This window comes from Thermobia domestica, chromosome 13 (assembly GCF_964235325.1).
Source record: "Thermobia domestica chromosome 13, izTheDome1.hap1.1, whole genome shotgun sequence".
In the NCBI taxonomy this organism is placed as follows: domain Eukaryota; kingdom Metazoa; phylum Arthropoda; class Insecta; order Zygentoma; family Lepismatidae; genus Thermobia; species Thermobia domestica.
The window spans coordinates 205,951,455-205,973,464 of record NC_137466.1 but is presented as its reverse complement, the minus strand read 5'-3'; the positions used below and the strand labels follow the sequence as shown (position 1 = coordinate 205,973,464).

At 38.9% G+C, this 22,010-nt stretch overlaps 1 protein-coding gene across 5 annotated transcripts in view; it reads left to right on the top strand.

Moving 5' to 3' along the window:
- csw (protein tyrosine phosphatase non-receptor type corkscrew) overlaps positions 1 to 22,010 on the top strand; it is a 432,330-nt gene that overhangs the window by 307,904 nt on the left and 102,416 nt on the right. For all 5 annotated transcript variants that reach the window (XM_081737276.1, XM_081737274.1, XM_081737278.1 and 2 more), the window contains exon 2: positions 2,832 to 2,954. In XM_081737276.1, coding sequence (XP_081593402.1) covers positions 2,832 to 2,954 — 123 coding nt within the window. The remainder of the gene's footprint in view (positions 1 to 2,831; positions 2,955 to 22,010) is intronic.

Sequence of the window (22,010 nt, the reverse complement as noted above, 5' to 3'; positions counted from 1 at the left end):
TTCATTGGCGATACGGAAAGGCAATAAAAGTTATTCAAAGCTTTTATAAGTATGGAGTGGAACGTAGAAAATGAGGTATGGAAATAGCATAGGACAAAATTAGAAGTAATTAAAATGAAGGGAAAAATTGGTTAGGGCAGTGTTTCTCAAAGTGTGATTCGCCACCTGTTGGTGGGTCGCGGGCCGTTCTTTTGGTGAGTCGCGAGAAGTTTAATGATTTCAATATATATGTAATATAATTGCTTTGAAACACACCACCATTACGTACAATGTCAATGTGTATTTGAATAAAAGTAGGTGGACCACAAAACACTTTTTGATATTTAATGTGGGTCGCAGTTAAAACAAGTTTGAGAACCACTGGGTTAGGGTATTGTTTGGGAAGAAATTGTATTGTCAGGTAGTGATAGAAGTAATAGTGAATAGAACACGTAGTAGGGTCACGTGAAGATTTTTTGTTTTGGTTTGTATGGCGTGATATTTTCTCAATTAATATTCAAACCGGAAGTAGTAGTAATTTCTACCACTTCCGGTTTTAGTAGAGAGATTAGAGTGATTATAGACTCTCGAGAACGATTAGTTGACTGCAGAAAAACCATTTCTCGCTATTTATTACCGTTTTCACTATATTGCGATAAATGTTAAAACCAGAAGTGGTTGATTTCTGCTATACTTCCAAGTTTGAATAGGATGTTACGAAAGAAGATGGGATACATCTGTTATAACACTAAATCTATTATTTAAAAAAAAAATACTTTTCGTTAACGTTCTTGCTCTATGCAGATCAATATTGAAACTGGAAGTTTTAGTTGATTTTGATCACTTCCGGTTTTAGTAGAGAGTGAAGGATGGAGATGAAATGTATTCATGGATCATTTAATCGACTGAGAAAATCGCTTCTCGTTATCAATTATCGTCTTTTCTCTATAGTGATCAACGTTAAAACCGGAAATGGTTAATTTATACCACTTCCGGTTTTGAATAGCGTTTTCATCAACGACCTCGGTTCCTAAATTATGACCATCTATACCCTAGCCTAAATTGATGGAGATTCAAGCTGTTCTTAAGTTTCTCCCCCCTCCCCACTTCCCCCGGGTACATGGATAGGATACATATTTAAAGTTTCGGTAAGCCATATTTCTTAAAAAGAAGGAAAGGAAAAAAAAATGCCATTGATGGGTGTTATTAAAAGGCACATAGATACACCAAGGTGAAGAAGTTAGAGGTTCCTTGATATGTAATATGTCTTTATCTGAATTTTGTGTCTGAAGGCAGGTTAATAACCGCTTTGCCCGCTCACTGCAGCGTAGCTAGGTGGAGCCACTAAAGCAAGTAGAATAAGTTAGACTGGCCAGTTCGTTTTCCTGTTCCTCAAAAAGGGCTATAGCAAACTGGAAATTAAGAGCTAGAGCAAAAGAATAGATGTAAAATTAAGATTATGGATCCACGTATACAAGAACTGTGTAACTATAACTTCATTGCTAGCTAGTCAGTAACTTACACACGACCATTAATATCATTCACTATATGATATGTCACATCTAGGGCGGCAGTGGCTCAAAGGTTGCTTTGAGCTTTCATTTTTGTGCGTGGAGTCCGTGGTTCGATCTCAGCGCTTGCAAAGTGAATTTTGTGGTGGACAAACATCGTTTGCATGGGCTTTTTCCGGGTTCTCCCGTTTCCTGCCACTTCCTTCATTTCACCATTATCATGCGTCTCATCATCCCCGTATCGGTGCATAATCTTGGGAGGTTACACTCGAAGTAAAAAGTAGGAAGACACGTTGGCTCATTGGTAGAGCGCTTACTTCCGGTGCATGGAATCCCTGGTTCGATTCCCGCCCAAGTAAATTTGTAGAGAGTCCCTGGGTTTCTCAGGGTAGTCCCGTTACATCCTGTGGTAGAGCGTTTACCTCCGGTGCTTGGGGTCCCTGGTTCGATCCCAGCTCGCGCCGTGTGGACTTTGTGGCGGACAACCACCGTGCTCGTGGGTTTTCTCGGGGTTCTCCCGTTTCCTCCCACTTTCTTTATTCCACCATTTCAATCATCTCTCATCATCACCGTTAGCCTAACCGGCATAACTGTGGAACGTAAAACTTAAAGATTTCATTTAATTTTTTTCCGTTTCATCCTATTCCACCATTTCTTCCATCATCTTTTACTTCCCTTAATCATCCATCTTCGTTAGCCTAAAAAGGCATAACATGGGACGTTAAATTGACAAATTTTATTTTCTAAATGTAAAGTCACGGAGATTAAAAGTAATCTATGAAGTAGAATAGAATTAAACTTTGTTAATGTACAGGTAGGTAGTCGTGAGAAATTGAGACTTGTGAGATAGCGTGACAAGTTAGAAAGTTGAATTTTCTTTGAAACTAATATACATGAACTACTTTCTTTTAGTCTTTGACTTCACTTATTCCGAAGACAATTACATAAAAGAACAATTCGTGCTTTATCCAAAGAATGTTTCTGTAATTTCTAAGAATTTTCATAAGCAAATTGCAATAGCATAATTGAAGCACGCGTGTATACATCATTATACCCGTCACGGATAAACCAAGAACAGCACTCGTAATGGTAACAACTCTTTCTCTTTTCATAAGCGACAAAAGGAGTAAAATGAGCTTGCACAAAATGTTTTTTTGTTACTTTGTATCTTCGTGAAATGTATTGAATAGGGGAAACCCTCTGAAGATCCCATGTTGTGTCAGAGGGCCTCAGTTTTGCAGCGGTAATGAGGAGTTCTGTCTCCGCTGTTTGTATTGTTGTGTTTAGAATTTGTTACAAAGAAGCATGTAACAACAGCTAATGGTATATCTTGTATTGCAGATGGTTCCACCCCAACATCTCGGGTATCGAAGCGGAGGTCCTGCTGATGGAGCGGGGCTTCGATGGAAGTTTTCTGGCAAGACCAAGCCGCAGTAATCCAGGCGACTTCACTCTTTCGGTTAGGTAAGTGTTAACATATTTATTGGTTTGAGTAAATTCAACTGATGTGGTATCCATGAACTCAGATGTGTAGACAATCGGAAAATGTGGATTATCTTAAACGATATTGAGAGTAAAACAGCCCAAAGAGCGGTGCATATTGCTGTTTAGTACCTACGTTGGCCTACTATAAAACACGCGCATTTCTGAGTAACCAGTGAATTCAGTTCTTGCGTTTTGCGTCCATACACAACACTGAGGTTATGAAAGGCAATACTTAGTGTTACTGGGGCTTGAATTCAGTGCGGCTAGCAGGTCGTAGCGCCCTCATTCACTGGAATCGCAAGAAGAAGCTGAAAAATTCTGGTTCTTCTCGAAATTCTTTGCAAAAGGGACTACGAAACACCAAATCCAGAAGGAAAAACAAGCAGCTGTCGCAATTAATCATGAATAATCCAGTATTCATTAATAAAGTGTCCCAACTACTTCAAAAGTTTATGCACCAGAATTTTGCCAAAATGACAAATCAGTAAATTCAATTCAAATCTTTATTATAAGAAATTAAGGGGGGCTGTTAAGTTTGTTTCAAAATATGAAAGATCTCTTTAAATTCTCGAAGTAACAAAGAGAGAGAGCTGAGTAACTGCCCCTCAAACATTTTTTAAAAAGTTGATTCAGTCACTGCCATTTTAACAATTTGCTCAAAAACTAAGAATGATAAATTTTATATCAAAAATCGATTATTTTGTAAAATACTCTCGAAACGTTAAATTATTCGAAATATGTTAAACTCTCACACTACAATCGACAAATCTCAATCGAAGACCATCATGCAAGATCAACCTTCTCCCGTTCCTCACCACAGTGTCTCGCCTCCAGAGAGTTGATTTATAGCACCTACCCCATCAGCCACGGCAAGTATCTAGGGAATCGAGACAAGTCTCCTTATTGTATGATCAACGCAGCAAAATCAATTGAATTTTTAGGAATGGAAAAAGTGAATCATAGTGAAATATAGCCATTTATATTGGTTCATCCAATTGTTGTTGATCCGTCATGATCCCCGGTGCACATGGTTTCGGGTTCGATTTCCGGTTTGAGAGCATTGAACACATTATGGTGGTTTGGATTTCACTTTAATGTATAGATCCACATGTATTAGTGTCAGTGCTGACAACCAAGGGATAACTTCAACGAACAGTGTACACTAGTCGAGTAGTTCTAGTTCTATTCTCAGTGGTTGCCCTACTCTGTTCGTTTGCACGAAATTGTTCTCCATCTTACTCATTGTACTTCGATCCAGTTCAGGACTATAAACCGCTAGTAAACGACGAAAATTTTCAATCAGATTCACTTTATGCGCTGTTAAAAATTCAAGCACTGTGTATTGTTTCAACCGCACTTACAAAATAGGGAAATTTTTACGCTACTTGTAGAGGCTGTTCATTGAAAACGATTGAACTGAATTCCACGAAACGTGAAATATTTGTAGTGGAAGATACGTCTACGAGATTGCAGAAATGAGTTCCACTCTCTGGGCTACTTTCTTTTCATGTTATGCAAGTTTCGTGTACTTTTTTCAACCGGGCAAGAGAGTATGCGTTTGGACCATAGAATTGATTAGGTCATACAAGAACTTGAACACTTCGTTGTGCGTCATTTTATACAATTAGACTTATACAACTTAGACATTCAATTCTTTTGTTTATTTTTGTCTTTCAATGTGGATAGTATTTGTGAAAGACTATTCATTGTTTTTTATTTGCAGTATAAGGGAAAGAGCGCATGTTTCGTGATAGACGCAGATAATCTTACGGTCTTCCTTGTACTACAAAAAGAAAGAAAGAAAGTACTGTCCTCGTGGAAACAATTGTTGAATGTCGATTTACTTATTCCCTGTTCTTCCTTCAGGGTTGCCAAGTGTGGCTTTATTTTGAGATTTTTTTTTCCTTATAGCACAAATTTGCTTCCTCCCATTGCGAATGATACTCTCTCTCCTTAGCAGTTTTAGTTCTCAAACTGAATTGTTCTCGGGTAGGGCATGTATGGTATCCAGATGGAGATATCAGTATCTATAAAATATCGAAACTTGTGGGGGCCTGGTGGCTCAGTGGTTGATCGCTTACCTTTTGTGCGTTGGGTCCGTGGTTCGATCCAGGCACGTATCCACGGGGGGGGGGCAAGATGGGGCCGCCCCCCCCTAAATTTTGGCTGGCCCCCATAAAATTTCACGGTAGGCTTGCAAATGAACTATAATATGGTGATGAAGTATAACATGATTGGGTCGGCCCCCCCTAACTTCTACCGCCCCCCTAAATTTTTGAGCTGGCTACGGGCCTGGTTCGATCCCCGACTAAGTAAGTTTGTGGTGGACAACATCGTGCTTGTGGATTTTCTCGTGGTACTCCCGTTTCCTCCCACTTTTCATTCCACCAATTCTTCAATCATGAATAACTTGTTTTAATCATCGTCCCCCTTAGTCTAGCCGGCATAACCGTGGGACGTAAAATTCAAAAGTTTCATTTTCATTTTTTCTCATTTAGGTCTTTCTTTCTGTGAATTGCTACTGGACTCGACAGGGACACGAGCACAGAAACATAGTTCGACTCGACAGGGACAGTTAAGAACTTCGATTCTTCCTAGTGAGACTCGAACCCCGTCTCACGATCTTCAGCCTAAGCCTTCTTTTATCCATTCGGTAGAGGTAGCTGTTTCTCGACCGCCGCGGATTCGTGTCACTTTTCTTCTTCTTTTTTTTTTTTTATCCATGCAGTTGCGCTTGCTCAAACAACACATTTTCTCTAACTACATTGAATCAAATTATTAATGCCTTCAATGCGAGCGGTCTCTGGTTTGCTTCCCGGTGGGACCACTCGGTCGAAAATGTGTAAAAAGCTTTTTCAGATCAGCCATCCTGAATGAGGTTTTCATGGGTTTCCCTCATTTACACGAAGTAAATACCGGAATGGTACCTAACTTAACAGGTCCCAGGCCACTTCCTTCCTTCCCTTTCCCGGGTAGTGCGCTCGCCGAGGGACGTTATCCCTCAAACGTGACGGGTTAACATGACCATAGATGCCGAAAGCCCAGTAATCTAAATCCTAATTATATTCCAAATTATTCTCCTATACGATCCGAACAGCTGTTAATAGAAGGTCCCATATGATACAATGTAAATAGAAACCGCCCAAACATCGCTAAACAGTAGCGGTTTGAAATCCGAACAAACACTCACTTGACTCGCTGTAGTTACAAAACGCGACTGTTGAGCAACCGCTTGGATAAAGCCGGCTTAACACCTCTCGATTACACTACACCGCTCATTCGACTACGAAGGGGCACAATATTTAAAAAGAAAGATAGCTATAATAGAGAGTGAAAATTGGGAACGGTATTGATGGGCGCATTTAACGAAAATAAACGCGAAGCAAATCGCTGATTGCCAAATATAACATATAGTTTTGCAGTACAGTACCTACAAACAGTGAACTACTTGCATACTTAGCAATCATGTTAAGTTGTAGTTCATAAATTTGTAGGTTGGCAACTGTGGAAGTGTTATTCTCGTTTTTATCTCTCGAAATTATATTAATTTTACTTAAACACACGTAACATGATGACGATGATGATGATGATGAGGATGATGATTATGATAGTCGTTCACATTGTGTGAGGAAAGTAATCATCAACACGTGTCGAGTCAAAACAATGAAAAAACTACGTAAGAACAATTGTTGCTTTCCTGGGTGAGATTGTTTTTCTTTTAGACGTGCTTTGCCGTTAGTTGATTTCTGCGTACAGACACAAATACAATGGTGTGCAAAACTTATGGACGAAAATATGTTTTGCATGCTGCCATTCTAAGTGGCATAGATCAATGGATTTTGAACCATACGTATACAAAGTAATGCTACAGTATGGTACAGGAAGCAACAGAAAGAAGCATAGGGTTAAAACAAAAATAGCACTTTTATGAGCATTAAAAGCAGTTCGACTCATGATGTCCCTCCCCCTGACATTACAGGTCCTTAAAAGGATGTGTATGCACCCCAGTCAACGATACATGCTCTGCAATTTGCTTCCATACTGCTCACAAAGTTTGTAATGGGTTGTTGTGGTATGGAGTTCCATTACTCCACTTGCGCTGTTGACAACTGCTGAATGGTCCCTTATGCATCTGCACGTGCTGGAAGATGTTTCTTTACAGCATCCCAAATGTGCTCGATGGGTTTCAAGCAGGGTGGATTGATTTAAATCAGTCTAATTTAAATCACGATTTAAATCAAGATTTAAATCACTTGATTTTTTTTAATAAAAATCGTTGATTTAAATCAAATTCAGAGATAAATTAATTTAAAGTGAAAATAAGTAAAATCCCGTTTCTGTTCTGTTATTTCGATTATGGAAGTTAATAATCATAATACATTGAGACTCAAATGTACAGTATACTATGAAAAAAAGTGTCATGCAAAGGATGATTAGGGAAAATCCCGTTTGGAACAGGTAAGGGAGCAATCCTGCTTTCTTCTTTTCGAAACATTGGGTTTGGGTTATAAAATCGTTAACTATTTCAACGGGGAAATCACCATCGACATTTAAGACGAAAATTCTTTTTTGTGCGTGTCTGTTTGTTTGTTCCCAGATAATATGGCGTATTTAGAAGGGTTCTATCCCCTTTCAAATAATAATAATAATAATAATAATAATAATAATAATAATTTTATTATTTTAGGCGAAATTTATGTATTTCATGCCGCAAGCTAGTTCTGAGTTTTCAAAAATAGGCCCCTGCCAAATATCAGTAACTTTTGAGAAAAAAGTGTTATTTTGATAAACGTTGCTGTACTTTTTCCTTCATGCTTAGCCTTTTAAATGATATCACCTATTTTTAGGTGATAAGGTAGAATCTTCATTATTCGATTAAAAAAGTACCAATAAGGTTTTTTACTTCGTTTTCTTCAAGACTAGAAGCATTTTAGAACACGTTACATATGCTTTCACGCCTTTCTACGTGGAGGCATAGTGTGTGATGACGTCATAAATTTAAAAAGATATTTTTTGTTACGCATATTATTATTATTTTTTGGCAGGTTACATTTTGCATTCAGAAGACTGAAATTTTGCACACTCGTTCAGTGCATTCCTTAATAATTTTCAGATGTTTTCAGATCTCTGCGTGGAAACAGCGGGGTCCAGAGGGGCAAACATGTTTTTAAAAACGATATTTTTAACAAAAATAGCTTTTTTCGTGATTTTCCCGCCTCAGATGGAGACATTTGAATGGTACCGGTTCCGTACCCAAGGCTGTTCTATTCTGAAGAAAATGATGTACGTACTATGCTCCTAGGATAAATAGGGATGTCTCAGGAAACTGTTACCTGAGATCCTGTTTTATACAGGAATCTGGGGTATTTGGGGAATATTATTTTTCGCGGGCTTAGAATACTTTTGCACCTACAAAATTGAAATTTTGCACATTTACTCAGTGTACCCCTCAGTATTTTTCAGATCTGTGCCTTAAAACAGGGGAAGGAGTCCACAGAGGTAACAAAATAATAATAATAATAATAATAATAATAATAATAATAATAATAATAATAATAATAATAATAATAATAATAATAATAATAATAATAATAATAATAAAATAAGATAAAATAAAAAAGATATTTTTAACAGAAAATTCCTTTTTTCGTGATTTACCCGAACCAAATACGTGATGGAAACATTTGAAGGGTACCGTTTGAAAATTTGTTTTATCAATATGTACAAATCATGATCCTAGGATAAATAAGGATGTCTGAGGAAATTTTTATATTACATCCGGGTCATCTGGGGTATTGTGGGAATGTTCTTAGCTTACTGTTAAATAATTTTCTCACCCTTATTGCTCCAGATAGAAGCTTGAAATTTTGTACACACATTTATACACCCCCTTAGTATTTCCCAGTTGATTTTGAGATCTGTGCGTTAACACAAGGGAATCCAGAGGGGATCAAAATTTAAAAAAAAAAGTAAAAGAAATGCCGATTACTCTCAAAATTTCTCGCTTCAGGGACATGATAGGGAAATGTGAATGTTACCGCTTCAAAAGCTGTTCTATTCTCAAGAGAGTGATGTATGTACCATGATCCTAGGTTAAATAGGGATGATGCTGCAGCTGCTTGACTGAAAGTCTATAATTTACCTTTAAAAAGATCTATAATTTAAAAGGGTTAAGAAATATTGCTTGGGATTGATGTAGGTTAACGATTGGTCAAAATTCAACCCCAATATTTTCACTTAAATGGCATAATTAGCATTTAATACTAATTCCTAGTGCTTTTTCTTCAGTTTGCGACTTGTATTATACGAGGAGAAAGATTTGATTTAAATCAAAAAAATCGATTTAAATCAAAAAAATCAACAAAAATGATTTTTTTAAAAAAAATCATGATTTTTTTCCACCCTGGTTTCAAGTCGGTGGAGTAGGGAGGCCAACCTATTCGCTGTATATCCTCTTGTTCCAAGATCTCTGTCACCTGCACTGTTCGATGCGATAGCGCATGATAATCTCTAAAGAATTTATGGACGACTGCACCTCTGGAAACATGCATGTGGAGAAATACAGTGTAATAATTACGTTGACCAATGAGTGTACCGCGATCAAACATAGGGAGGTCGATACGGCCATGAATGTTATATTCCCACACAAGAACAACGGGCAACCAAAATTATGATCGTTAATGTTCCTGAATTCATTGCGTGTTCTCACCTCTCACCAAAGCGCGATCCCAGTTCTCCTGAAATTGGGCGCCTTGCAATCCTCTTAGACGTGTTTGCAATTGAACCCACTGTTTGATATCGACCCCTTCTTGCCTGTTTCACAACTTAGCTGTTGTGTCACTCTGCTGTAGTTAACCGTGGTTGATCACAGCTTTTCCTGTGCACAGCATTGCAGGTTGTTCGGGATGCTTCTTGCGCTCGTGAAACAATGCTGTAGACCATACCAAACTCCTGAGCATTCTCATTACACTTCGTTTTTCTTCCAGTTTCCTGATTATTCTTCCCCGTGTATTGTTATCCAGGTGTTGTCTCCGGGCCTATCACCCCCACAATGCACCTTCTCAGATCTCTGCCTAACACACACTTGTCTCGTCCCTTTCATTCAACTATGTCATGTTGGGGTAGCAGATCAATTCGGTGCTACGGTGATGCTGACGTCACGACTTGTATGCTTTTGTATCTTGTGCACCAGTGCACGTGAGGGAAACTTCTGGCAACATGCTGCCGGACTTGCCTTCATTTCCACTGACTACGCAATGTTTTATGTTATTTTATCTATCTCGTCCTTAAGTTTAGTACAAAGTATACATATAAACATTCAATAAATAACCGGAAAAGTTGTATGGAAAATACAAGACTTCGACAAAGTTTGTGCTGCTTTGTTATTGTTTGGTGGTGTCCTAGAACTATTATCAGATGGGCTTGGCACGTCTGTCTCGCGAACGGGATGATGAGAATTAGTGAAATAAAATGGCGGCACCCTTGCAGGTTTGCACCGACGTGGAGAGCAGTGGAATGTCATTACATTTCTATTAGCTGAAAGGTTGAAACCAATGGAAATTCACCGTCGGATGGGAATGCGATATGGTGAAAGTTATTAGAGTCGAACACAAGTGTACGAGTGGGCGGTGTAACAAGGTTGAAGATTTGCCCCGTCCAGGACGCTCAGTCTGTGCAGTCACGGAGAACAAGCCAGGCCCATCTGATATAATAGTTCTGGGACACCACCAAACAATAACAAAGGAGCGTATACACTTTGCCGAAGTTTTGTATATTTTATACAACTTTTCCGTTTATTTATTGAAGGAAGTTGAAGTATAGGGATACTCCTTTAAGTACTAGTGGTGCGTTCGTTTCGCTGGTACCGGTGAATTCTGAAACATGGATATTTAGATAGAGCGCATACCAGTTTCTGTGTAATTCCTTAAACCGCTTGGGATAGGCCCTATAGTTTCTGAGCCAGGGCGTTTTGAAAAGTGATATTTCAAATTTTCGGTAGTTCATAACTCTGAAAGGAGACGTTTTTCGGCCAATGTTTATTAGAACTTTTTTCTTTCATCTCATATAAGGAATTGCCTCCCAAAGTTTTTCGGTGGAATTACCTACCACCCTGTGTATCAAACAAAATTTAAAGGAATATGTAATATCAACACTCATGCTACGAAGATCTCTAGTTTCTCTTCCAAATCTATATTAAAGATGGAGCGTTCTTAGTCCTAAGAAAAGCTATTTTTAATAAACCTCTGTTTTGATCAATTTCTTGATGAGTGTCATCATCATCATTAGTAAATTTAGCCGTTTTATTAATCGATAGATTGAGACAGACTTTCTCAACCGATCTCGCAGCCCTTTGGGGTGTGTCGCGAAATTTTAAAGTGACAGACCGTACCAATCACCGCCTCCATCGGCAGCAGGAATTTTAATTTCTGACACCCTAAATGTGTAACGATGCTGCTCACGTTTTGTAAAAATTGTCGTTCGTCAAAAAGGGTTTAGAAGCTCTCGCTCCTGTATTTGGATCAAAAGAACCAATATATTTCAATCAAAACATTTATTGTACGCTTTATATCTGAAGAACTACATATAATGTAACCAAACCCAAACTATCAGATAACTCAGTATGATGTGCTTATTCCTGGAAAATACAAAAACTCGATTTAGTGTCCGTTCAAGAATTTTGTGGCTCCTGATCCAAGGTCCAATATATTTCATTCAATCAAATATTTTCTTGTACGCTTTATATCTGGAGAACTACATACAGTGTAGCGAAACCCGAACTATCACTTCAGTATGATGTCCTTTTTCCATAGAAAATACGAAAACTCTATTTAGGGGCCGTTCAAAAATTTTGTGGCCGCTGATCCAGGATGTAATATATTTAATTCAATCCAAAATGTTTCATAGATTTGTCTGTCCCCTGGTTTTCTTATGCTAGCTGCATCCTGCATGGAGTTTGCGGAAAACGCCTGGTTTCATCTATCATTTTAGGTTCATGTCTCATATAGCCCCAATGTTGAAAAAGGACGTTAAACTCCAATCTACAACCCCTTCCAGCATTCGCTGGAACGACACTGCTTAGCTCAGTTATTGGCTGTTGAACATATTCCTTGGGTTGTTGTGTCTGTGTTAGTGCTTTAATGGTGTTTATGTGGATAAAGAGTAAGGGGAATTCTTTCAAGGGCATTCCCGAAGCTACAAATCACTTGGTGATCTTCTTCTTCTTCTACATTACCACGCCGCATGATGGGCGAATAAAGTGAGAATTTCCATGTCGTTTTACTCTTTGGGAAAGGATTAAAATTAAATTTAAAAGGAAAAAAAGAAGGATAATCACTATGAAACAAAAAATAAAGTGGCTTCTGTTTAGATTTTTTTCACTTTGTTTGTTAGAAAATCTCGCATTGTCATTCTGTATTTTTGATGTGTCAGTTATTACTTACATAGTGGCTGGAGTAGTTACATCATTGCTTGAATCTTCTTCATCTGTTCGCAGGTGTTTTTCAGTTGCAATTTTGCTGCTGGAGTGTTGTGTCTTACTTAACGCGTTTTTCGTCTTTTATGTTTAGTATATATGTGTGCTACAGTGAAATTTCTCATGTCCAAGAAGACGAGTTTGTGGAAAAAACTGAAAAAGACTATACTAGAGCGTGGTTTCAACAATACACATTCTAGTAATAATAATGACAAGCCGCCTGAGTAAGTATTCCAGGTCCTACCACTTCTTGGTATAGCCTTGACTCGTTTAAAACTCTTTGGCAGTATTTGTGTAGTTAGAAGGTGAAAGAAAGTCTTTAGGCTGTGATATCCAATGTTTTATTTGGTTGATTGATTTTTTTTTTTAATAAGAATGTCGAATAAAATGGAAAGTCCTAAGATAACCCTCACATACGACGATGTTCACATGTTCACAAACTCACATGTTCAGGGATTGAGCCAGGGCTCCCTTGGACCCGAGGTCAGAAAGAATTAATTCATATTATTGTTTTGTACAGAATAGAAACATGGGCATTGCGAAACAAGTATGAAAAACTGTATAAATTGTTCATACGCTATGTTGCCAAAAGTCACCGGACGCCCGGTATTATTGGTTCAAAAACCACCACACGTATAACTAATAGAATGTTGGGCCTCCTTTTGCTTGAATTACACCGTTTACCCTTTGGAGTAGGCTAGCCACTAAGTTCCAGTACACTGTTGGCAGAAATGTGCTCCATTTCTCCTGTAGCACGGTGAACAGTGCACGTTTGGTTGTTGGTCGAGTGGGTCTGGCACGCAACCGACGCTAGTCCAATCCCGAAGATGATGTATAGGGTTCAAGTCGGGGCTTTGCGCCGGCCAGGCAAGCACTTCCACCTGATTGTTGGCAAACCACCACTCAATGGCGTGTGCTGTATGAATAGAAGTATTATTGTGTTCATACAAAAAGAGGCCTGATCAAAACTGTTTCCGTCGGTAGCATATTATTGTCTAAAATATCTTCGTACACACCAGAAACCATGACTCGTTAATTAAAACTAACGAATAAAACCCAAACCAGGAGAAACAGTCCCAAACTATGACACTAGCACCACAAAATTTCACGGTTGACATAATACGCTCCGGTAAATACCGTTCGCCAGGCATTCTCAAGGTCCATACGCGGCCATCAGTGCCAGAGCATGTATCGTGATTCATCACGCCATATTACTTTCTTCCACTTCTCCAGAGTCCAATTAAGGCGCTCTTTGCGCCATTCCAAACGCCTCCACGCATTGATGAGTCTGATTAGAAGCTTCCTGATGGCAGCATGACCATGAAAACCAATCGCTATCATTTCTCGGCGGACAGTCCGTCTCTGGCCTGTGTACCTGAGCTGAGACAGAAGTCCTCTGAATCCTCTGACAAAGATGTGTGTCGGTTGTTTCGCAGAAGCTTCAGGGCTCTCCGGTCTCGATCATGGACCGGGGCACGTTTGGCTGCTGAGAAATCTCTCTGACCGTATATCCAAATTTATGGGCACCTACCATCATGCCCCTTTCGAATGCATGCAGATCGCTCCGTTGACTCATCGTGTTAGACAATACGCATTTCGTGCTCCAGCATTTCTGCCTTTACTTAGTGTCGACGAGATGTACTAACGTCATTCTGTGATCGTTTACTTGACGTAAAGGGGTGTCCGGTCACTTTTGGCAATATGGTATATATAGTTATATTTATATCTGTATGTATATATGTATGGGGAAGGGCGAGAGAGAAGAAAAAAGGGGAAAGTATTTGATACGGAAAACAGTGAAAACGTGGAGAGTTGAACAGTACTAGATACAGTTAAGAGATGGAAAAAGGCAGGGCATTTAAGAAGCTATTGAGTTTGAGTTTAACGTTCCTTTTAGCATCGAGGCTATATGAGACGGGATCTACTGGTTAACGTGGATTTTGAACCATATGAGCTCCCGCTGGGAAACGAACCCGGTCTCCCACGCCAAAAGCTCGTACGCTAACCACTTAGTCACGGAGAAGCTAAGCATTTAAGAATAAACTGTTGTACTGCGAATATAATGGAAAGAGAAATAGGGAAGTAAAGAAGTTAATAGAGATGGACAGTATTAAAGGAATATTTAATAGAAGCCTGCATGTGTACATCAAGTGACCTGCATCGCATTTTGGAATTGGGTCTCACTAACCTCAATGGGTTCGTCCTCGCTAGGGCTCAAGCTCGCTGTCCATAGTGGAGCACGAATTTGCTTACTCATTCTTGAGTCTGAAAGCCAAGTTTGCGAGTTTTGACATGTCGGACAAGACTTCGAATGGTAGATATGATGCTGACGTATTTGAACAATTCTTGGTCCGGCTTAGTCTGTGGGATGCAGTTGCAGACTGTCTAGTTCCATGAGGGAAACCACTTTTATGAAGCAAGACAAAACCAAACCGGACTGTAGCGGGTCGTTAAATGTGACATCAAGTTAAGCTCGCCCATTAAAACCTATCTTAGATTACTGGAGCATTGATTTATATATAGTAGTATTCTGTTTCTCTCTTTGAAATGAGCACAGATTTTACTGAATTTTTATTTTTCAAATCTACATATTTCTTGTTTTGTAAAAATGAATTTGTATTATACTGTATATGGATTTAATAATACAGTACTTAAATTATACTTACAATTATTAAAATTATATTTAATATAATTTAATGTTCATGAAGTTTTCTATCAAGCCAGTTGCGGTGAAAAACTAGTTTTCAATTTTCATTAAAAAACAAACTGTTTTCTCCATCCTACTTATAACTTTGGTGTTCAATAAGGACGTAAAATCACAATTGCATTTGATCTGCGGTTCACGTTCGTGTCAGCGAATGTATCATGCTAACCGGCTCATCTTCACTGGGAGGCAGTAGTATAGAAGCGTGCCATATTCAAATGAACAAAAAGCTTTGTGTTACAACTCGCTAAAGCGAGTCAATTGTAATGTTCGAACTACTAGTAAGTGTCGAGCAGAATCCCAAATAGAAAAAATAAAGAGAGATAAGCAGTGCCGGGAAACGAATAAAAAGGGTGAGGTGATCGCCTGAGCTTGCAAGTTGCAAACCGTACACAAATTCTTTATCTGAAGTCCTCAAAGGTAAAATAAAAATGAAATGAAATCTTTGAGTTTTACGTCCCACGATTATGCCGGTTAGGCTAAAGGAGACTGGGATGATGAGTAATGAATGAAATGTTGGAATGAAGATAGTGGGAGGAAACGGGAGAACCCCGAGAAAACCCACGACCACGGTGTTTGTCCACCACAAAGTTCACTTGGCGGGGGCTGGGATCGAACTCGGGACCCCAAGTACCAGAGGTGAACGCTCTACCACTGCAAAGGTAAAATAATAAAGAGTAGAACATATCGAATGTTTGTAAGATAGGTTAGAAACTGATCTCGAACATTTTTTTTACTGTTACATGATTGATAATATAAATTGATAAAATGGCTGTACAAACACAATGAAGATCATGTTTCAACGCTTAAAGATTGCAAATCTTCACATATGATCCAATAATCAATAAGGTTTAAATGTTCTTATATCGCATCCTTCATAAACCTCAAGTCGAGTCAAAAATTTGCGAGACCAGACAACAAAACATTATTTCTGGCTTCGTCTCGTTGGCAACACTAAGGGTGACATCTCTTCAGCATTAAAATTTCTCTAAAAGTGATTTTTTTTTTTTTTTTTTTTTTTGTCCCATGCAATTAAGAAAATTCCTGTTAAAATTCCCAGAAAGCGAATGCTAGAGTGGTACCTTTAAATATAAGCCGATGCCGATTTCCGTACTTTCTCTTTGCTGTTATTGTTGTAGCTTTTTAATAATTTCAGGGTTTCAGTGGCCGTAGAGAGTATGTCTGGAAATTCGTTAAGTACTTATAATAAACTGTCTTAAGTTAGTAAAGACGAAAACACAGCTCCATATATGAGGCGTGCGATATGCAGAGGTTATTTTTTGCAGTAGGAAAACTACATATCCTCGTACCATAGGCAACCAACATTTCATTGCTACGGGGTGGGTTGCATAGGAGGTAGGGAATGGCATAGATTTTAAGCAGGGTATGAATAAGCATTTTTGTAAGATATTGTTTGACTCCTCTAAAGAACTCGGCCTAAATAAGCGCTTTAGCTATCTGTTGCAAATAACACAACAACAATAATAATAAAAAAGACTTTCGTTCAATAGTTATCGTGTGGAGTAACTGATGTGTAGAAGTACGAACATTATAATCTTACAAGACCCACTAGCATGAGCGTAGTACTAGACTCATGTCAAAAAAGGCCGATATTTTTACGAGAGGTTAAGAAATTGAGCATGTCTTAGTTAGGGATTACATTTCTGGGCTTTCGGAATCTATGGCGATGTTAGTCCATCACACATATGAAGAATGAGGTCCCTCGGCGATCACACTGCCCGGGGAACTGTAGAGGAAGAAAGGAATGGGGAAGGAATGAAACGGCGTGGGAGCATTATGTTAGGTACCACCCTGGCATTTGCCTGGTGTGAATGAGAAAAAAACCTCACTCACGATGACTGACCTGTTGTCCCCACTGGGATGTGAACCCGGGACCGCTTGCACAAAAGGCGAGAACTTTTAGCGACTACGCTACGCGGGGCCACTAACATGGCCTAGGATTCTGTACTTGCAACAGAAATAAATTCGTCAGAGTGGAGTTGAATATGTGCGAGTAGCATTAAGGTGAAGTGAGATCTGTCATACTCTTTCTGAATGCCAAACGATAGAATGCAGCTGACATCCATCGAAAATTGTGTGCCATTTACGGACCGACAATATCTAGTGAAGTGAAGGTCAAGCAATGTTGCAGAGAGTTTCGGGAAGGGCGTTCAAATGATAATGAGTGTAGCGGAAGGCCTAGTGTTTAGACGGACAAACTGGTGGAACACTTTAACGAGAAAGTGCGATCCAGTCGCCGGTTCACAATAACTGAACTCGCCAAAGAGTTTCCAGAAGTATCTACGAAAACAGCGCATCGAATAGTGACTGACAAGCTGGGTTATCACAAATTGTCTGCGCGATGAGTGCTATAAATGATGACAGATGCTCACACAGAGCAAAGTTTTCTCAGTGACTAGGGATGAAACGTGGATATTATACGCCACTGGGGAGTTGAAGCAGGAGTTAATGCATTGGCGGCACTCTGGTTCTTCTAAAGCGAAAAACTAAAAATTATGGCAACAGTGTTTTGCGACCCAAAGGGTGTGATTCTTGTGGAATTCTAGGAACCAGAATGAATAATTACAACATAGATGTATTACCAAACACTGAATAATCTGTGACGTACCGTCCAAAATCAGCGAGAGGAGTTCTACACTCTGGAATTTTTCTGAACCATGAAACGCTCACGCAGACAACTGCTCATACTATTGAGACAATACAAAGATTTCGATTAAAATTATTAAATCGTCCCCTTACATTCCCGACCTTGCCGCCAGTAATCTCTATTTGTCTTATCTTACAATGAAGCGTTTCAACATCAATGATGTGCACATCAGTTCTGGACTGGTTGCACTCTCGGGCGACAGATTTTTCATAGAAGGTATGAGGAAGCTTGTGACGCTACCAGAAATGTCTGGAGGATCATGGTAACTACGTCGAAAAATAACCAAAGTGTGTACTTGTATATCATAACAATATATTTCTTCTATCATTTTTTTTAAATATCGTCCTTTTTTTATGTTTCTTGTAACAGAAATATCTGTACAAACATTTCTCGTAGGTTGCGAGATAATAGCCCAACAATAGGCAAAAAAATATTGTTATTGTTTATCAGTCAGACATTACTTCGAGCATGACCGTAGCAAATACAGTACAATGGCAACTCGTGGCGAAACTGCAAGAAGAATGATGAGTGTAGTGATTTAAAGCAAACTGAAAATACTCGGCAGCTACGTGTTTCCGCAGGTTATTCCAAATAATAGACGCGTGTCGGTCTGAAATTATCATCCTATTGTGAGAAAATCTTTTGTGCTTTTGCACGGAATACACTACACATGCTGCTTTCGGTGTGATGCATTTGAAAAAACGCAAAACAGAAGATTACTGGTGACCAAGAGGTCATAGGATTTGCGGAGGAAAAAAAAACACTTTGTTAGCAGTATGACGTAATTTTTTAAGTAAAGAAATAAAGAAGACGCCTTGTCAGGTTGTCATTATATTTGTCCTTAAGTAGCATCCACCACGTGGAGGGTTGCCGGGGCGTGTCGAAGAGATTGTTAAAAACACCGGATATGACGCTAAAAATGTTGTTAAATTTTTCACATACGCTCAATGAAGGAAGTTTGAGGATCGGTATAAAGAAACCTGTGTAATATTAGTAAATGTCATTCATACGTTGAAAGGGAAGTGTTGTATCACGCTGTTTACATTGCAAAAGAGGTCTTCTGTTTATTACTGGAACAATGTCTCCTCGGCAGACCAGTAGAATGTAAGTAATATCACCTTAACGACGGGTTCTGAAGAACACACCTCTTTTGTATAGCCAGAATATCTCCGGGGGCGGGGTCTGTGGTGTAAAGTGGAGCGTGTATCTGTGAGTGTTTGTGTATAAACAAGTGTATCAAATTAATTTAATTGAAGTGCTTTGATGTTCCGTTCGTCTTTTGTGAGATTTTACTTCCAGGCTGTAGAATTTTTTTTTTTCGAAACCTACAACCCGTTTTTGTTGTCGGAGCTAAATTTATTTCGGGTTTTGTTGTGACGGACAACATTCTCCACTGATATAAGTTGAGTTTTACGTTTTGATTAATACATTACTATAATACTGAGTGATTTATATGTATATGTGTATTATACTGAGCTTTCTCCGCTGGTCTACTGACTAGCGCCCTTGGGGTACGGGGATCTGGGTTCAATATCTGCTGGACTTAAAGGTGATGAAAAGGAAGGCTGAATTCCAACTAATTAATCAGATTCAGAGAAACAATTGCCCCCTGTTCCCCTAAATGAACCCCTGGTTCACTCGCTGATGAAATGAAGACAAACTACGGCCAAGAGAAAAAGTAGATACGCCAATTTATGTACGTATTTCTTGTTGATATCTGAGTGTTCCTTTTCAGTACCAAGATTGTATGAGACTGGCCCTACAGCTTTACGTGGTATCTGAACCGAATGAGTTTTCACTGGGAATCGAATCACGATCTCCCACAGTCAAGACAGTAACGCTGTCCGGTTTGCTAGGAAGAAGCACCTACAAGTCCTTCTGAATGTGGCGGCAAGCAGACCGTCCTTTAAAAAAATGTATGGTCAAAACATGGAACACACGTACTCTGAAGTGAGAAGACAAATCTGGGTTAACACTATCTATTAACAAGCTCATGTCGTAAGACTTCTTCAGTGATATTTCATCGTCATCATTATCGTTCTTATGTCATGACTTGCAGGTCACAAATGGAAAAGTTTCGATGCACTGCAGTCATCAGGCAGTCTCATTGCCTTCGAGTAGTAGTTATTGGTTGTAATGTCGTTCATCAGTTCCCATATAGCCTCGGTGCTGAACGAAACGCTCAACCTAAATCAAGCAGCGAAACGTTTATCAATAGAAGCATCTTTTGTTCCTTCCTCGTACACCTACTTTCTATCATCCCTCACGATATATTTTCTTTTTATCCATGTTTCGACCAGTGTGTATTATGTTTCATTTCGTCCTATTATTCTAAACGGTTCCAAATTAATTTTCTGTTCGACCCACGGAATTTTCTGAGTTCTTCTCCATATCTACACTTCGAAAGACATCACTCTTTTTGTTGCGTAGTGTGTCTGTTTCGTCCCCGTAGAATCCCAGAGGATACATTTGATTAATCTTTTACTTGTGTGCTTATGTCTCTGTTTCGACTCATGAAAGGTAATATACTAATTATCCGATCGTTTTGGCTAATGTCTGTGTAGTTGCGACAAAACTATGAAACCAACGTTATCACTGTGTCGCCTCAGCTTGCAGTTGCTGAAGTGTTCTCTTGGTGCTACTGAAGGACAACCATTGCGTTCCGGTAATGGTAAGATATACACCATTGCTCTCTTCCACACAATTTTTTTCGCGCAAGTGTCGTGAAAATTATTAAACCATTGGAGTGACTACAGCTAAGGATTAATGACGGACACAAAAACCGGCTTTACGGATGAGAGGAAACGTGAAATGTTACTCATTAACATAATCTTACAAAAGAAGTAACGCGTATGCCATTAGTAAAAAAGGCTCATTCTTGGATAAATGTGTAATTGTAATTTTTTATAGATATTTTGAGGAAGCTATTTTTAGACATACCTGTCCATGAGATTCCGAGAGAAGTGATCTCAAAACTTGAAATGTAAATAAATATAAACATTCCAACTTTGAATTAATTTTTCTGAATCGACTCAGGATCCTCAAATCAGTATAAAAAGCTTAATTTTAGAGGCCGCGAGGACTCGTGAAGTCTGGGATCTACACCAATCATAGAACTGCTTTTCGTCACGTGTGACATCGGAAGGAATCGGTACGATTTGTGGAACTTTTTCGAACGCACACTTGGTGAAAAGTGAAACAGTGCAAGTGCAGCAACAACGCTGCCCAACTTAAAAGGCATGGCGAACAAACAACAACACAAAAAAACTATAACACAAAAGTATCAATTATTTGAATTAAACGGTAACAATAGTAATAACAAAAATATAAAACAACAATCACAAACAAAACGAAACTTACTGGAAAATGCGACAAAACTGCACTCTTAGGATATGTTCTCAGTATGGTGCGACAGACGAAACTGGCAAAATGTCATGGGTGGGGGTTAACGACCGGGACGCACCCTTGGGTGGTGAAATTGGTAGACCTAGGTTAGGCTTCACGACTCCTCTCGATCACTATAGAAATGTATCCAAGTGTGGGTACTTTTTACTTTTAATGTGTGCGAGACTTCAAAGTTCCCAACTATGAGGTAATTTTTCGTGTGACCCCATGAACGGATGTGCTTTTAAACGTTTCGTTGGATTCAGCACTGACAAAGCATTTTATTTTTACTAGTTCTATAATCGTTAATGTAGCTTCCATAGCAGTATTCATCACGAGTGACCAGTGAAATACACAAACGTTGTTGAGACTTTTTGTCCTGCTTTCTTGAAAAAAAAAAAAACTTTTTTCTTCTGAGCATCTCTAATGTATTCTGTGTTGATGAGGAAGAAAGGTCAGAAGACAAATTCCTGCTGTTTGTGTTAAGCGCGTAAGGAATTTAAATTGTTAGCTAGACTCTCGCAAACTACGGCATTCTTTGCAACACGACTTCTTCACGCCTCACATGTCGGCTGACAACAAAGGATTGAGTATAGGCGTTCGCTTGAGACATTGCGACAAAAGGCAAAGCATTCGAAGAATTTGTACTACTTTCGGTTGAACAAAAGCCCAAATTGTATCAGTAAAGTACTTTTCGAGTTTCTACTAATGTTTGTTTATCTACCATAAAAGTCGTCAAACCTGGAATTTTATCCTAATGAAGAGCAGTACATATTGTGCTTCTAAAAAGACACTAACCTCTCTGAA